Below are 13,081 nucleotides of genomic sequence, written 5' to 3' on the forward strand. Positions count from 1 at the left end.
CTCTTCTCCTGCTTGTTCAAATGAAGCATCAACTCTGCAAAAGAACACACCAATCCCTACTCAAACATATGGAACTGTTGGTAGTGGACCTAGTAATGTAGGTGTAGGAAATAAACCTCATTCGTATGATCAACAAAATACAGGAGAATGGAGAGATCAACCTAATAAAGGTAATTTGCCAAGTGGACCTGCTGGTAATGTGGGTGCAGGATCTGGTTGTAAACCCGGAGGCTCTTCTATCTGTACAAGTGAAATACCATCTGTGCAAAAAAATATTCCAACTTCTTCTTATACATTTGGAACTGTTGCTACTGGACCTTACCAAAATAATAAAGATACTAAACAATCAGGAAATTGTGGTGCGTTTAGTAGTAGCACATGCGTAGGTAGCACTGGAGTTCCTATAGGAAATTCTCAAAAAATAGATGGTGATATTGGAAGTGGACACAATGTTCATGGACAAACTAACTCTGGAAATAAAAATTCATATAAATTGAATGCTGGAAATCCTTTCTTACATGGTGGACAAGACAATCCGAAACCATTTATACATACAACTAGTTCACCTATATTTATTACAAACAATGTTGATTCAATAGGCACAACTTCCAAACCTATTGGTTTTGGAAATCCTTTTTTAGATGGCACCATAAGTAATACATTCGGAACCGAACATGATAAACATAATATAGGAATGAATCCTATTAAAAGTGATCCTTTTAATAAGCCTATTGGTACAGGCAATCCATTTTTAACAAATAGCGGAAATGGAGGGAGTAAAAGCAGTACTCCAATTTATTCTGGTGCAAGTATAGGAAGCATTTCAAGTCCCAGCATTCAACAAGTTTCAACAACTGTCCTACCTATTGGACAAAATAATCCATTTTTGGAAGTATCAGGTGGAAATGTAGTAAACAAATATCCTCCTGGTGTGTATCCAAGTGTAACTGAAAACAATAAGAATGTATTCTCTGGAAGTGGAACTTCTGCAAATAAAGAATTTCCTAAATCAGGAGTAGGAATTACATCTTCTGGAAGTAATCCAAATACAAATCGTGGAGTAAAAGGTGGTAATCAGCATAACAAAATATTTGAAAATGTTGCAACTAGTAACGCAGGTGCTTTGAGTACTGGAAACGTTGATACTGACAAAAGTACTGGACTCAATATTCCTAATGCGTATAATAATAATAATAATGTTGGTCATGGTGCCAGTTCGTTGCCAGGAACAGCTAATATTAACAAACCTTCTTATACACTTTCAACATCTCCTGAATCTTATGGTCATAAAGATATGTTACCACGAACAAGTGGAAGTGATGGCGCCACCAATGGCAATGGAAATTCACCGTCCAATTCTTTGATTAATGGTCATAATACAAATGGTCAATTTAATCCTCAAATAACAAATGCCGGAGCACAATCATTTGCAGGTGCTCATGCCGGAAGTTTCGCTAGTTCTTTTAGTAGTTCTCAAGCTTCAAGTTCAAGCTCGAGTTTTGCCAGCAGTAAATCTGGATCATATACAGCCAATGGAGGTTTGCTATTTTTATACTTTTTTATATTAAAAAATTTGTATAATTTCATATTTTTCATATGTACTTTTCAGATCCGAATATTTTGCATCAATTAAATAGGAATTGGCCGTTTGACATTGCTACAAGCGTGAGTGGAGCCAGTTCTTGGCCATCTTTAAATGCAGGATCGCACGCCTCTGCATTTGCTAGTAGTAGCGCTGGCAGTGTGTATTTTTAATTTTAATACTTTGTTAATTATTAAAATATCACAATTCATTAAATTATAACTTTTCTAGGTTGGTCCGGATCTGAACCGATTGGTGTAAAAAGTTGATAAATTAAATACAAAAGCGTGATTCAAATATGGAAGAAAAAAAGAAGCAAACTTTTAAAAAGGGACCCATTATCGTATATAATTCAATATATTATAAATATTAAGTTATGATTGAAATGAACAAGCAGCAAAGATGTGTAATGCTTGAAAACATTTTTAAATATATTTCTTTTAATTAAATATATTATGTATATTTACATAATATATAAAACGTAAATTGTGTTTTATATTTTCTTTTCTTTTCTTTTTTTTTCCTTTGATTTCATTATCGTAAACTTTAATATGAAAAAGTATGTAGATCAAAAAGAAACTTACTTCGTTGTAGAGATGAATGATATTCGCTGTATCAGGATCACGTGAATTCATTCTTACATTTAAAGAGATACTGAATGGATCCCAGAAAGAGGATAAATAGTAAGCAAATACATTCATGATCGACTATGATTGGTCATTTTCCACGTGTACCGAACACGTGGTGTATGCATTTTAACCAATCAGAATTTTGAATAGAGTGACCGGCAGAAGTTCCATCAAAGCAAAATTATCGATCGTTTTTCTGTCTACATAATACTCGAAATATAATTATTTTACAAGAACTTACCCGAACAGAAGATCAATGATTTTGTCTAGAAAACAGCCGAGCATTATCAAAATATATGCTTTTAAAATTGTTAATGTTTTATGTAAATGATTTATATTATAATAATATACGCATGAAGATTAAATAAAATTCATATTCGTCGATACTTCAGGCGTTTAAAGGTATATTTCACAAATCGTGTTTTCCTTTTACATGGGCTGATTTTCTAATAGAAACAGAATTTGTAAAAACTTCGGAAAAACGATGGGTAGAAATATATAACACAATATTGCAGAGAGCGCAGGCTCTATTTATACACAGTGCACTCCTCGTCGGGAACTACCGATTAAAAACGTTATTCGATAAAATAGAACGTTCTCCTAGAGAGATTACATCCCAAACATTTTTTGGAATAATCTCTTTTTTTTTTCTTTTGTTTCTCTTTATATTTCGTTATTTTTTTCTTTTCTTTCGTATCTCCTTCTTCCTTTCTTATTCTCTTTTCATTTTTCTCGTGCTCAACACTTGTCTCCTTCTTTTATCTACATTTACAACTATTCAGTACATAGAAGACAACGCTTGCGCAGCACCTGTAAATATACATATCTTTATTTATTCTTAACGTGTAAACAATTTGACAAAGTGCTTAACAAATGCATTATTCTTCCTTTTCTTCTTGTTTTTTCCTTTTTTTTTGTTCTTTTCTTTTTTTTTTATTTTCATTTAATCCTTTAATTTATTCACCGTCCGGCGGAGCTCGAAATCGTCGGCCGTGGAAATTTTTCTTTTTTATTTCGAGCTCAGCCTAATATCACTTAATTACCGCGAAAACTTTACACTTATCGCGAAAACTGAACTACTTTAAGATGTGCGGAAATGAAGGTTACAAGGTAAAAAACAAAATGAGAAATGGCGATAAGTCGTACAAGTATGTATGTATGTATGTATATGTATGTATATGTATATATATATATATATTTATATAATATATATAATATGCCCTATGTGAAACGAAAAGAGTTTATTCGTCGAAAGAGTTCAGAGTACTTTGGCAATGAGAGAGTTTCTACACGTATTATCGCGAGTGATAGCGATCCGCGCGATTTTAATTAGATCTTATCTTTTCTTTTCTTTTCTTTTCCTTTTCATTTTATTATTTTTTTTTTTTCTAAAACTGAACGATTAAAACGAACCACGATGAGCTCGTTCCAAAATTTATCATCAACGTAGCGTACATACGTGTGTAGTTTCATTCGATCGAGGTACGAGGAGCAAAACGAAACGATTTACGGTATAAAAAAAATTGCTACAAGTAGATAATATATAATAATAATTATAATAATAGTTATAATAATAATAATAATAATAATAATAATAATAATAATAATAATAATAAAAATAACCATAATAATAATAATAATAATAATATTAATAATAATAATAATAATTCGAGTAACGATCGTCATAATGCAAATATAGTTCCATCAATACCATCAACGACAACGACGATTAATTATTATTGGTAGTCCTCTTCCTCTCTTTATTTATTATTTTCCTTCCTCTTGCATATCCACTATTTTGCATTTTAACAACCACATAGATACATACACACGTCGTCGCATTGAAATCACTTTGATAGAGACTCACGCTAGATGCCGGCACAAAATTCATTTCTTCTTGTTTTGTTGCGCGTAATCCCTTCGAGGCCTACGTTCCAACGTAGATAATAATTTAGTTTTACTGTTTCTTTTTATTTCTTTTCATTTATTTTCTTTTATTTTCTTTATTTTTTCTTGTTAATTCTTTATATTACAATAAGTTTGCATCCTACGTGCAAGAACTAACCCTTTGCGGTCTGACACGATGCAGCACTTTTTTTTAGTCAGACGTTTTTCTCGCTTACCTATATTGCACGATTTCTTGTCTCTTTAAAAGGTAGACAAAGAAGAAAAAGATAGAGAGAGAGAGAGAGAGACAGATAGAGACAGAGAGAGAGAGAGAGAGGGAGAGAGAAGAGAGAGAGAGAGAGAGAGAAAAAAGAGAGCACCTTGAGAAAGAAATAATTTCTTTGTTAGTCCAGCATAACGTCATCGAATCGACACAAGCAAATATCATTTCGGATAAAACAGTCCCAAGGCGTAACTAGAATCTATTTATCTAGTTCTGATCGATACGTACGTCCCCTATCATAGCTCGTAATACCCCACAATTAAATTCAGGCTGTAATGGAAGTATGTCAGGCTGCAAGGGGTTAAATGTATTATGGCGATATAGTCACAGCACGATCGTTGCCTTGGGCGTGCGAGACAAGGATGACAACACGATCGTCGCCTTGAGCGGGCAAGACGACGATGACAAACACTTTCGACATTTCTTCCTTTAGTTCCTTTTCTACCAACTAATCGTTGATACATATCGATATAATGACCGATACAAATCAGCTAGATTTATCAACGAAATGAGGTTGGTGGTTCGGGGAGTGTGTGGTAGAAAGAAAGGACTCAAAGTTAAAGCGAAGAAAATCGATCACGTTGACTATTCGTTATCTTCGATTGATATGCATACGAGAGAGTCCCGTCAGTCTGATCATGTCCTTCGTTCAAAAATTCAAATTATTTAAGTACACGCGTGTCGCGTACAGCACTAGGACGCCACTAGGACGTCGAACCGTACCAACTGTTCGCTGTTGCCTTGTTAGACGGGTGATAGATATGAAAGCCAGCTGCTGCGGCTGCCGCGGCCGCAGCTGGGTGATGGTAAAACTGAGCTTGTTCTCCGAGACCAGCAGAGGCGTACGCTGCCGCAGCATCGAGGGCACTCGGGTGAACGGTCGCTGAGTAGACTTGTGGTTTTAGAGGTAAAGGTTGAGCTGGTTCATACTGATGACGTAATACAGGTTCCCCATAAGCCGAGGAGGTGTCATACGAGCTGATTACATTCACCGGGTGAAGTTGTTGTTGTTGTTGTTGTTGCTGTTGCTGCTGTGGTTGCTGTTGATGGTGATGGTGGTGGTGATGTTGTTGCTGTTGTTGTTTGTCACGAGGCGAGACCGATGACGGTGGCGTCATGGCTGAATGATAATCCACCGCGTAACCACCTGCCGTTGAATATGAGGATACCAAACTTGTAAAAGCATCGGTTCCACAGCTATTACCACCAGCCGAAGCTTTTTGATTATGTGTAGTTAGAACAAACTGATGTTCGCCGTAGGTACTTGAACCTTCGGAACCCGGTGGCGTTGGAAGAGGACCGTTTTGGCCGGTCTCGCTGGCATAATAGGATCCACCCGACGAAGGTGTCCTCGCACCTCCAGCCGACGTTATCCCGTGAACGTTCGCACGTATTACGCTTTCCCGATTTGCATAGAGCTGTCTAAGAAGAGCCGAGGCTGGTAATGGGGCGGTCGCTGATTGTTGAGGACTTAGATGACCGAGGTGATGATGTGCTCCTATCCATTGTATCGTACTTCTTTGCTGTTGTTGCTTTAACAAGGCATCCGTACTAAAATCTGTAGGTTGGTGTAGACTCGGAGAATTAGATTTATTCAATGCTGTACCAGGTAGGTGCTTTGACATCGCTTGTTCCAGGTCCTTCACCGATGTCCCAGCTGTAGCACCAACAGCACCGACGCTTCCAGGACCGGTGTCGGTTCCGCCGGTGTTACTACCAGGATTACTATTCCCACCACCACCACCATTTTCGGTTACATCAGTTGTCCCAGACCTAGCAGTTCCTTCACCACTTCGTCTAGACTTTGGACTCGTCGCGCACAAGACTTGTTCGCTCGTAGAGATCGAGTGATTTGAAGGTGTTGGGCTTAAAGGATTATTCCTCTCGTTGTTCGCCACTTTCTCAGTAACCTCCTCCTCTTCGTCCTCCTCGTTCGAACTGCTCTCCTCCTCGTGAAGCTTTCGCTTGTGTCCACGTAACTTCACCACCAACGTGCTGATGTTCCCTATTGCTGCTTGTGGTTCCTGTTGAAGCTGAGCCATGCTATCGTGATGCCTATTGCCTCTCTTCTCGCTCTCCGAACCCCGTGTGTCCTCCCGATCTTCCGGCGGAGAACGATGAGGATGTTCTTGATGCTGATTCGTCGGACCTCCACGACTTCGTCCTTCTGAAATGATACGGATCTCTTTTCTATTTTACGCTGACTTTCTTTCGATCTACGTTTGGACACGTACGATATTAGTACGTATTCTCGCGGAAATGAACGTTAAAGCTTTTCTCTTTCACGCGATCTAAGTTTTGCTAACACAAATTTAATTGTGTTTGTAAATCGTATTTCTTTACAAAAAAGATAATATATAGATAATCTATATGTATATTATATTTTTGAAATGAAATATTTTAATTTCTCTTATTATAGTAGCGCTGAATTAATATACGTATGTGTCGATAGATCTTTCTGACATGATATTCTATTGATTTTTCTCTCACGTGGATAGTATCGAAAACACACGTGAATATATTTTTACTTTTTCAAAATGTACAACGACTTATACATTCCTTAAAAATTAATTCACGCTAAAAGGTAATGAACGTTACTGTTTGCCATGATTATGCTTACGAGAATCGAAAGATGAGGTAGAGTAAAACACTTGTAAACGTAGTGTGATATAAATAATATATTTTAAACACGGGCGAGCACCTTACAGGCGTTTCACGTGTGTTTCCGGATCGTTCGGAAGATCAGGACGACGGAGGTACCGTGGCATTCTAATTTTGACCATTATCAGACATTTCCTGCAAAGGAACAAAAGTTCGTTAGGGAAAGACTCTCGATAGTACCTATTCCGCGACGTTCGTTTCAATGCAACGTATTATTAATCTATGCACCAATTTATTACGAAAGAAAAAAAAATTAAAAAGAAAGAAGGAAGCTATCAAGATATACGACTCGTTAATTTTCTAATACTCTTTGTCCCAGCGCTAAGAAATGCCACTAGAAAGTTTTACCTGCACATAGCTAATATAATTTCGTATATGTAATAACTTGAATTTAAATAAGAAGTAACGAATGATGAATTAAAATAATTCTATTGGGAAGAAAACAAACGCAATTATACCTCCTCTGTCGGCATCAGGCGATCCATTTTCTGGATCATTTCCTGTCGCATCCTCTCGTTTAACACCAGTAACACCGTCTTCGAGTTGACAACAATCCATAATTAGATTTTCGTATTCACGACCGCTGTAATAGAAATTTTTCGGAGATTTGTCAAAAGCATTATTAATAAAATTTTTAGATAGATTGTATTAAATAATTGATTAGTGTTTTTTTTATTTCTAATTGTATAAACGGTGTTACGAATTAATTATTACTTACCTTATTACGTAGTTTACACAAATGATGTTTTGTTCCTCGGCATTTTTCGAATTACATACGACGGTCGCACACGTTTGCAACCACGTATAACCTCCACTTTTGTTCATTAATCGGTAATAATGCGTTAAGACTTGTCCTTTGTGGATTACTAAAATGCAAAATATCGTGAATATAGATCTAAAAAGAAAAAAAGGAGAAAATAAAATAATAAAGTCGATACTCACGATCTATGTGTGATTTTCGAAGACGATTCGCATCCTCACCGTGACACAAGGTATACAAATTTTTACCCGTTAATTCATCAGCCGTGTAATCCAGTAATTCAGATACTCTGTAAACAAATAAGAAACATGCTAATCGAATATAAATATCAAGAAATCTTAATTGTTAGTTATTACCCTTTTGAAATAGACAACTTTTTATACACTGCCGATAATGGTGTTTGCAAACGCCATCTATCGGTAAGAAATTTTTTTAAGCTTTTTCGATAGATAACATGACTACAATAGCTATGTATCGCAGGAGCAGAAAATGTTGTTTACCGATAGATGGCATTGACAAACAACATTATCAATGTCGTATAAAGTATTGCATATTTTAAGGTGCAATAGAAATACTTGCATAAAATATGAATAGTGACATAAATTGGATAGATAAATATAAAGTATCGATAATAATTCAACTAAATCGAGCGACAAACTAATTGATATTTTCAATTTCATGATTTAGAATTTCATGTTTTAGAGAATCGTTTGAAATACTCGATATTCTATCGTCATAAAATGTAAGACATTATCTAGACACTCACTTTGGTTCGCAATGTGCTATCCGAAAATCGAAGTTGATACGAGTGACGAACATGTCGGTCTCCAATCGGATTTCATGTACGCTCGGTGGCGGAAGTGCAATAGCCAAGCCAACCATACCCATCAATGGCGGGGCCGTCTTTCTCGTATGACTAAACGTGTACTGTGGTCTCAAACGACACAGTAGTAGTACGACCTATTTTCGATGAAATACAATACAAGACCAAAAAAAAAAGAAATGAAATAAAATAACAAAGAACGACAAAAGGAAGATTTAAAATACGGAATACAATTTTCTAAACATATTTCAACATACCCTATAACCTGAAGATTTAAAATGGCAACCTCTTTTCGTTAACGTGGATTTCATTCTTACACAAAATGCACGATCGTAACCTTTATAAAGACCGCTCGCTGAGAGCGACATCAAGGAAGACACTGGAAAAAAAGAAACAGAATATACAGGATTTCGTTTAGAACTTGAGAAAAAATTCAAAATATCCTTTCAGTTACGATATAAGCATACCGTCTGGATTTGCGGTCGAGGACGAGCCATGTTCCTCCGAAGCGGCACTACTCGGAGAAGCTAAACCGGAACTAGACGAATGCGGACCGGAAGAGCTCGCGGATGAAGCCAAGCCCAGTCCTAATTGTTCAGCGACCTCGGCGTGATCCTGTTGATGCACGTAATCGAAAACGCTCGAACCCGTCATTTCTACCTGAAATCATCATCGATTTTTCCGTTTCACTTCATCGATGATTTCTCTATACTTAAACTAGCTACATAGTTGCGAGGTGATATATATCTACATAACATACTTCCTCGAATTACTATACTCCTATGTACATAGGTGGTACATACATAGAGACATACATATGTAGCAACGCTTTATTTGTATTCTATAAGCGAACTTGGATAATGACGCGCATAAGCCCAATGTCTGTCGGTCACGCTTCTCTTCTCGGTATTAAAACGTACGTACGAGCTACGATAAGTGCATCGGAAAAACGAATAACAGTTCGTTATTCGTTACTAGCCTTTACTATCCGCCATTTTTGATATCCCTTTTTGTAAAGACCATTATATATATGAGTATATTTGCGGGTCCAGGACACAGGTGTGTCCTGGTATCGCGTTCGATGAGCCACCCTTGAAATAGACGTCTTCCCGACTCGAACATTTTGGTAGACATCGGGCTAGTTTTCTGCTAGAGTCGGAAGTACTGAAAAAGGAAGACATAAAGAAAGGTTCGGTCTTCTTGATGGCGGCAGCCATGTTTCTAGCTGCCACCGGTTTCCCGAATCCTCGAAACACCCTATTGATTGCTCCGCGAGAGTCTCTCGTAGAATCGAGCTGGTACACCGGTCACCTCCCTCACCTACCCCCGCCATATCCCTCTTTCTCGCCTTCCCTCTTCTCCTCTTCCTCTTCCTCCTCCTTCTCCTCCTCCTCCTCTTCCTCCTCTTTGGTTCTCTCTCTTGCAATGGCTCCCTCTTGCTGTTCCGACTCTCTCTCTCTCTCTCTCTCTCTCTCTCTCTCTCTATCTCTATCTCTCTCTCTCTTTTCCCCATCCACTCTACTACTACCTTCACGAGCTCGGGGCATTAGGAATGGCGAACACGCCGCCGTGCAGAGGCTACGTGAGCCGCATGCGACCACCTCCGCCTCCATCCACCCATCCTTCCCTCGTCTATGTCATGCCTGGTGCCAACCAGTATGGCCGCCAACTCATACAACCTTCTCCTCTTTTCCCCCTTGACCTCTCCTCCTTATCCTTTTCTTCCACGCTATCAACTTTTCTCTTTCTTTCTCTCTCTCTCTTTTTCTCTTTCTTTCTCTCTTTTTCTTTTTTCCGACAGTACTCTTTCCTTCTTCTTCCACCTCCATCCTGCAGGTACCATCATTTACGTGTTTTCCCTCTTTATCCTCCTCGTCTTCGTCGTCTTTGGCTTTCCTTCGTCACTTCCATACTACTATTTTTGCCTTTCCGCTAAGGTCTAACCATGTATGTATGCTTCTGTCTCTTTTTTTCTCTCTTTCACTACTTGTGAATTTTATATTCCTTTCACTTTAACCCTACCTGTCCCTTTTTTACGCTATTTACAAATCTTTACGAGAAATGTAAAGACTCACCTGCGAAAGTCCTAGGTAGATCGACACGGTCTCGGATATGTACAGGAACCTTCCGTCCGCAGCGACCGCCATCGCGAAACCATCCAACGACTGCAACAAACGTTTCAACGTTTATTCTAGATCTATTCGTAGATACGCAGTTATCATTGTTTATTTCGTTGCAACCGATTGTTACCATGTAAGTACATACCTGTAATATATGGGTACCCTGGTGTACCTCGAAATGATCTACCGCCGCGTTTGCTGCCGACCTCACGCGATTTGTACCTACGCAATACGTTAAATTATGATAATGTAGGAAGGTATAGCGTATAGATCAAAAAAGAGAATCAACGAGGATCAAATGGACTGTCAAGTGAATTTTCTACATATTAATATATCTAATATACTTTTTTTTCTTTATTTTGTTTTTAATGAAGTTATCAACAAATTTATTGTATTCCTTATTTTATGGTAGATCTTATTCGTATCATAACACATAATTGCAGATTTGATTATCTATTTCTGAAACGAAAAACATTACAGGTTGTTTAACATTTTACATTTTTTTCTCGATTTATTATATTATTATTCGCAAATAAAGGTAATATAAATAAAATTTTACGTTTTCTTCAAAAATTATTATTACATCGAAAGACCGTGTTATTTTCTATTCATGAAATAGTTCTCATTCCTAATATCAATAAATTTATAAAATATCACAATTTTACTTTTATTTGCAGCAATAACAAAAAATAGCTCGAAACATTGAAATATTATTTTCGAATAATGTTTTTCTATCGTTAATTAAACCTAATATCATTTAGACGGAGAGTGTAAAAGATTTCTTCGTGAAGCTAAACGTATATAGATTGTATATACATCATGCAATGATCATCAAAAATGGATTCAATAAAGTCGTAGATGTAGATCGATTGACCATCGCGATGAAAGCCATCTTCAGTTTATTTGGGCTGGTGTGAGTCACTATCCACCCCATCCGGTTTAACCATGCCGCTACGACCCCTTTTCGCCTTTCGTTTCCCCTCGTTTAACAAACAAGACGAGCTCCTTCTTACGGTAATAATAATCCTACCCTCCCTGGTTTCCCTTAATGAAAGACTTAGAAGACTCGATCAAACTCGTGCGCGAAACGCTTAATCTGGTAAGTCCATCGGGATGAGGCTGCCCGTCGGACTGACCTAACCTTACTTCGGGCTTTTCCGTCAACAAGTTAATTCCGATATTTCTCTAGCATACATGGACTGTGGCTATGATAATCCAACTGGATTTCAGCATTGACGAACACCTTTGTTTTTCTCTGCTTATCTCTTGATGTCATTCTATCTATTCAGATATTCACTGTTAAATTCATAAGGAATTATCATTTTTACAAGATTTCTAATAACCTATGTTCTACGAAATAGTTATTAATAATATATAAAAGTTTTAATAATTAACGTTTTAAAAGTATATATTATACAACTCAATGAAAAATTAATAACGATTTTTATTACAATACAATTTGTTACTACAATTTATTATTACAATTTATTATTAATAATTTTCTTTCTTCTATCAAATGTATCATCGTTTTTATTATTTTATAAGAGGAATGGAAAAGGTAAAAGTTTCGTTAAGAAGAAAAGGAAAAAGATAACAGATGCTTATATAATAATATGTCTATATATCTTGAAAAAGCAATACTGCTTACGTCGGTTTAACTCACATTTATCACTTACTAATTTCGAAAGTTAACACTGGTTATACTGGAATCTACGTGTTTCGGTCGGACAGCTGACCCCTCCATAAATCTTTCCCCGTTGTCTCACCCCTGCCATTCTCCGTTATCACAATATTTTGATAAATATCTCATACACGTTCCGTATACTTTTCTCGCCTCGTAACTCGACGATATTTATTTGAAGAAAGTAGAAAAATATCAAAAGGGCGAAGCCCTTTCTGTATTTCTATTTTCCTTTTTAGCCTCTTCTTTCGACCTTTGAGTTTATTAAAAAATTTATCATTTATAGATAAAAATAAAAATATATATTAATAAATGATACACTTATTAATAGACGATTAGAATAAAATTTAGATATATAAACATACATATACATATACATATACATATACATATATATATATCTCACTTCGAATGAAATCTAAGCGGAGAAAATCAAATTGGAAGGAAAAGAAAATTTTTATGAGGCGTCGTGTCGTAAGCGTTGGAATAACGCATAAAACGAAGAGAAAAGATTCGTAGGGTTTCCGAAATTCCGAGGATCACCAGAGAAAAGGTACAGGGTGGGTGGCCGATAGTACCTAAGCGAGGAACATAACGTAACGCCATACCCTCTTTTGTTCGGGCTCCAGGGAGCAGGATTTAATGAAAAATAGCC

At 36.9% G+C, this 13,081-nt stretch overlaps 2 protein-coding genes across 10 annotated transcripts in view; one reads left to right on the plus strand and one right to left on the minus strand.

Annotated features, from left to right (window-relative positions):
* The window catches only part of LOC122627513 (putative uncharacterized protein DDB_G0282133), a 4,122-nt gene extending 2,060 nt beyond the window's left edge, over nt 1-2,062 (plus strand). Inside the window, exons 5-7 of the mRNA XM_043808648.1 lie at nt 5-1,538; nt 1,610-1,741; nt 1,814-2,062. Of these exons, the coding sequence (XP_043664583.1) occupies nt 5-1,538; nt 1,610-1,741; nt 1,814-1,851 (1,704 nt within the window). The 3' untranslated portion in view covers nt 1,852-2,062. The remainder of the gene's footprint in view (nt 1-4; nt 1,539-1,609; nt 1,742-1,813) is intronic.
* A 535-nt stretch (nt 2,063-2,597) lies between these two features.
* LOC122627571 (protein trachealess) overlaps nt 2,598-13,081 on the minus strand; it is an 88,167-nt gene continuing 77,683 nt past the window's right edge. For all 9 annotated transcript variants that reach the window (XM_043808781.1, XM_043808780.1, XM_043808779.1 and 6 more), the window contains 9 exons: nt 10,891-10,967; nt 10,701-10,790; nt 9,093-9,285; nt 8,883-9,004; nt 8,569-8,762; nt 7,985-8,091; nt 7,761-7,908; nt 7,501-7,625; nt 2,598-6,548 (listed from right to left, as the gene is read on the minus strand). In XM_043808781.1, the coding sequence (XP_043664716.1) occupies nt 5,086-6,548; nt 7,501-7,625; nt 7,761-7,908; nt 7,985-8,091; nt 8,569-8,762; nt 8,883-9,004; nt 9,093-9,285; nt 10,701-10,790; nt 10,891-10,967 (2,519 nt within the window). In that variant the 3' untranslated portion in view covers nt 2,598-5,085. The remainder of the gene's footprint in view (nt 6,549-7,500; nt 7,626-7,760; nt 7,909-7,984; nt 8,092-8,568; nt 8,763-8,882; nt 9,005-9,092; nt 9,286-10,700; nt 10,791-10,890; nt 10,968-13,081) is intronic.

The sequence above is a fragment of the Vespula pensylvanica genome, chromosome 3, assembly GCF_014466175.1.
Source record: "Vespula pensylvanica isolate Volc-1 chromosome 3, ASM1446617v1, whole genome shotgun sequence".
Classification (NCBI taxonomy): Eukaryota; Metazoa; Arthropoda; class Insecta; order Hymenoptera; family Vespidae; genus Vespula; species Vespula pensylvanica.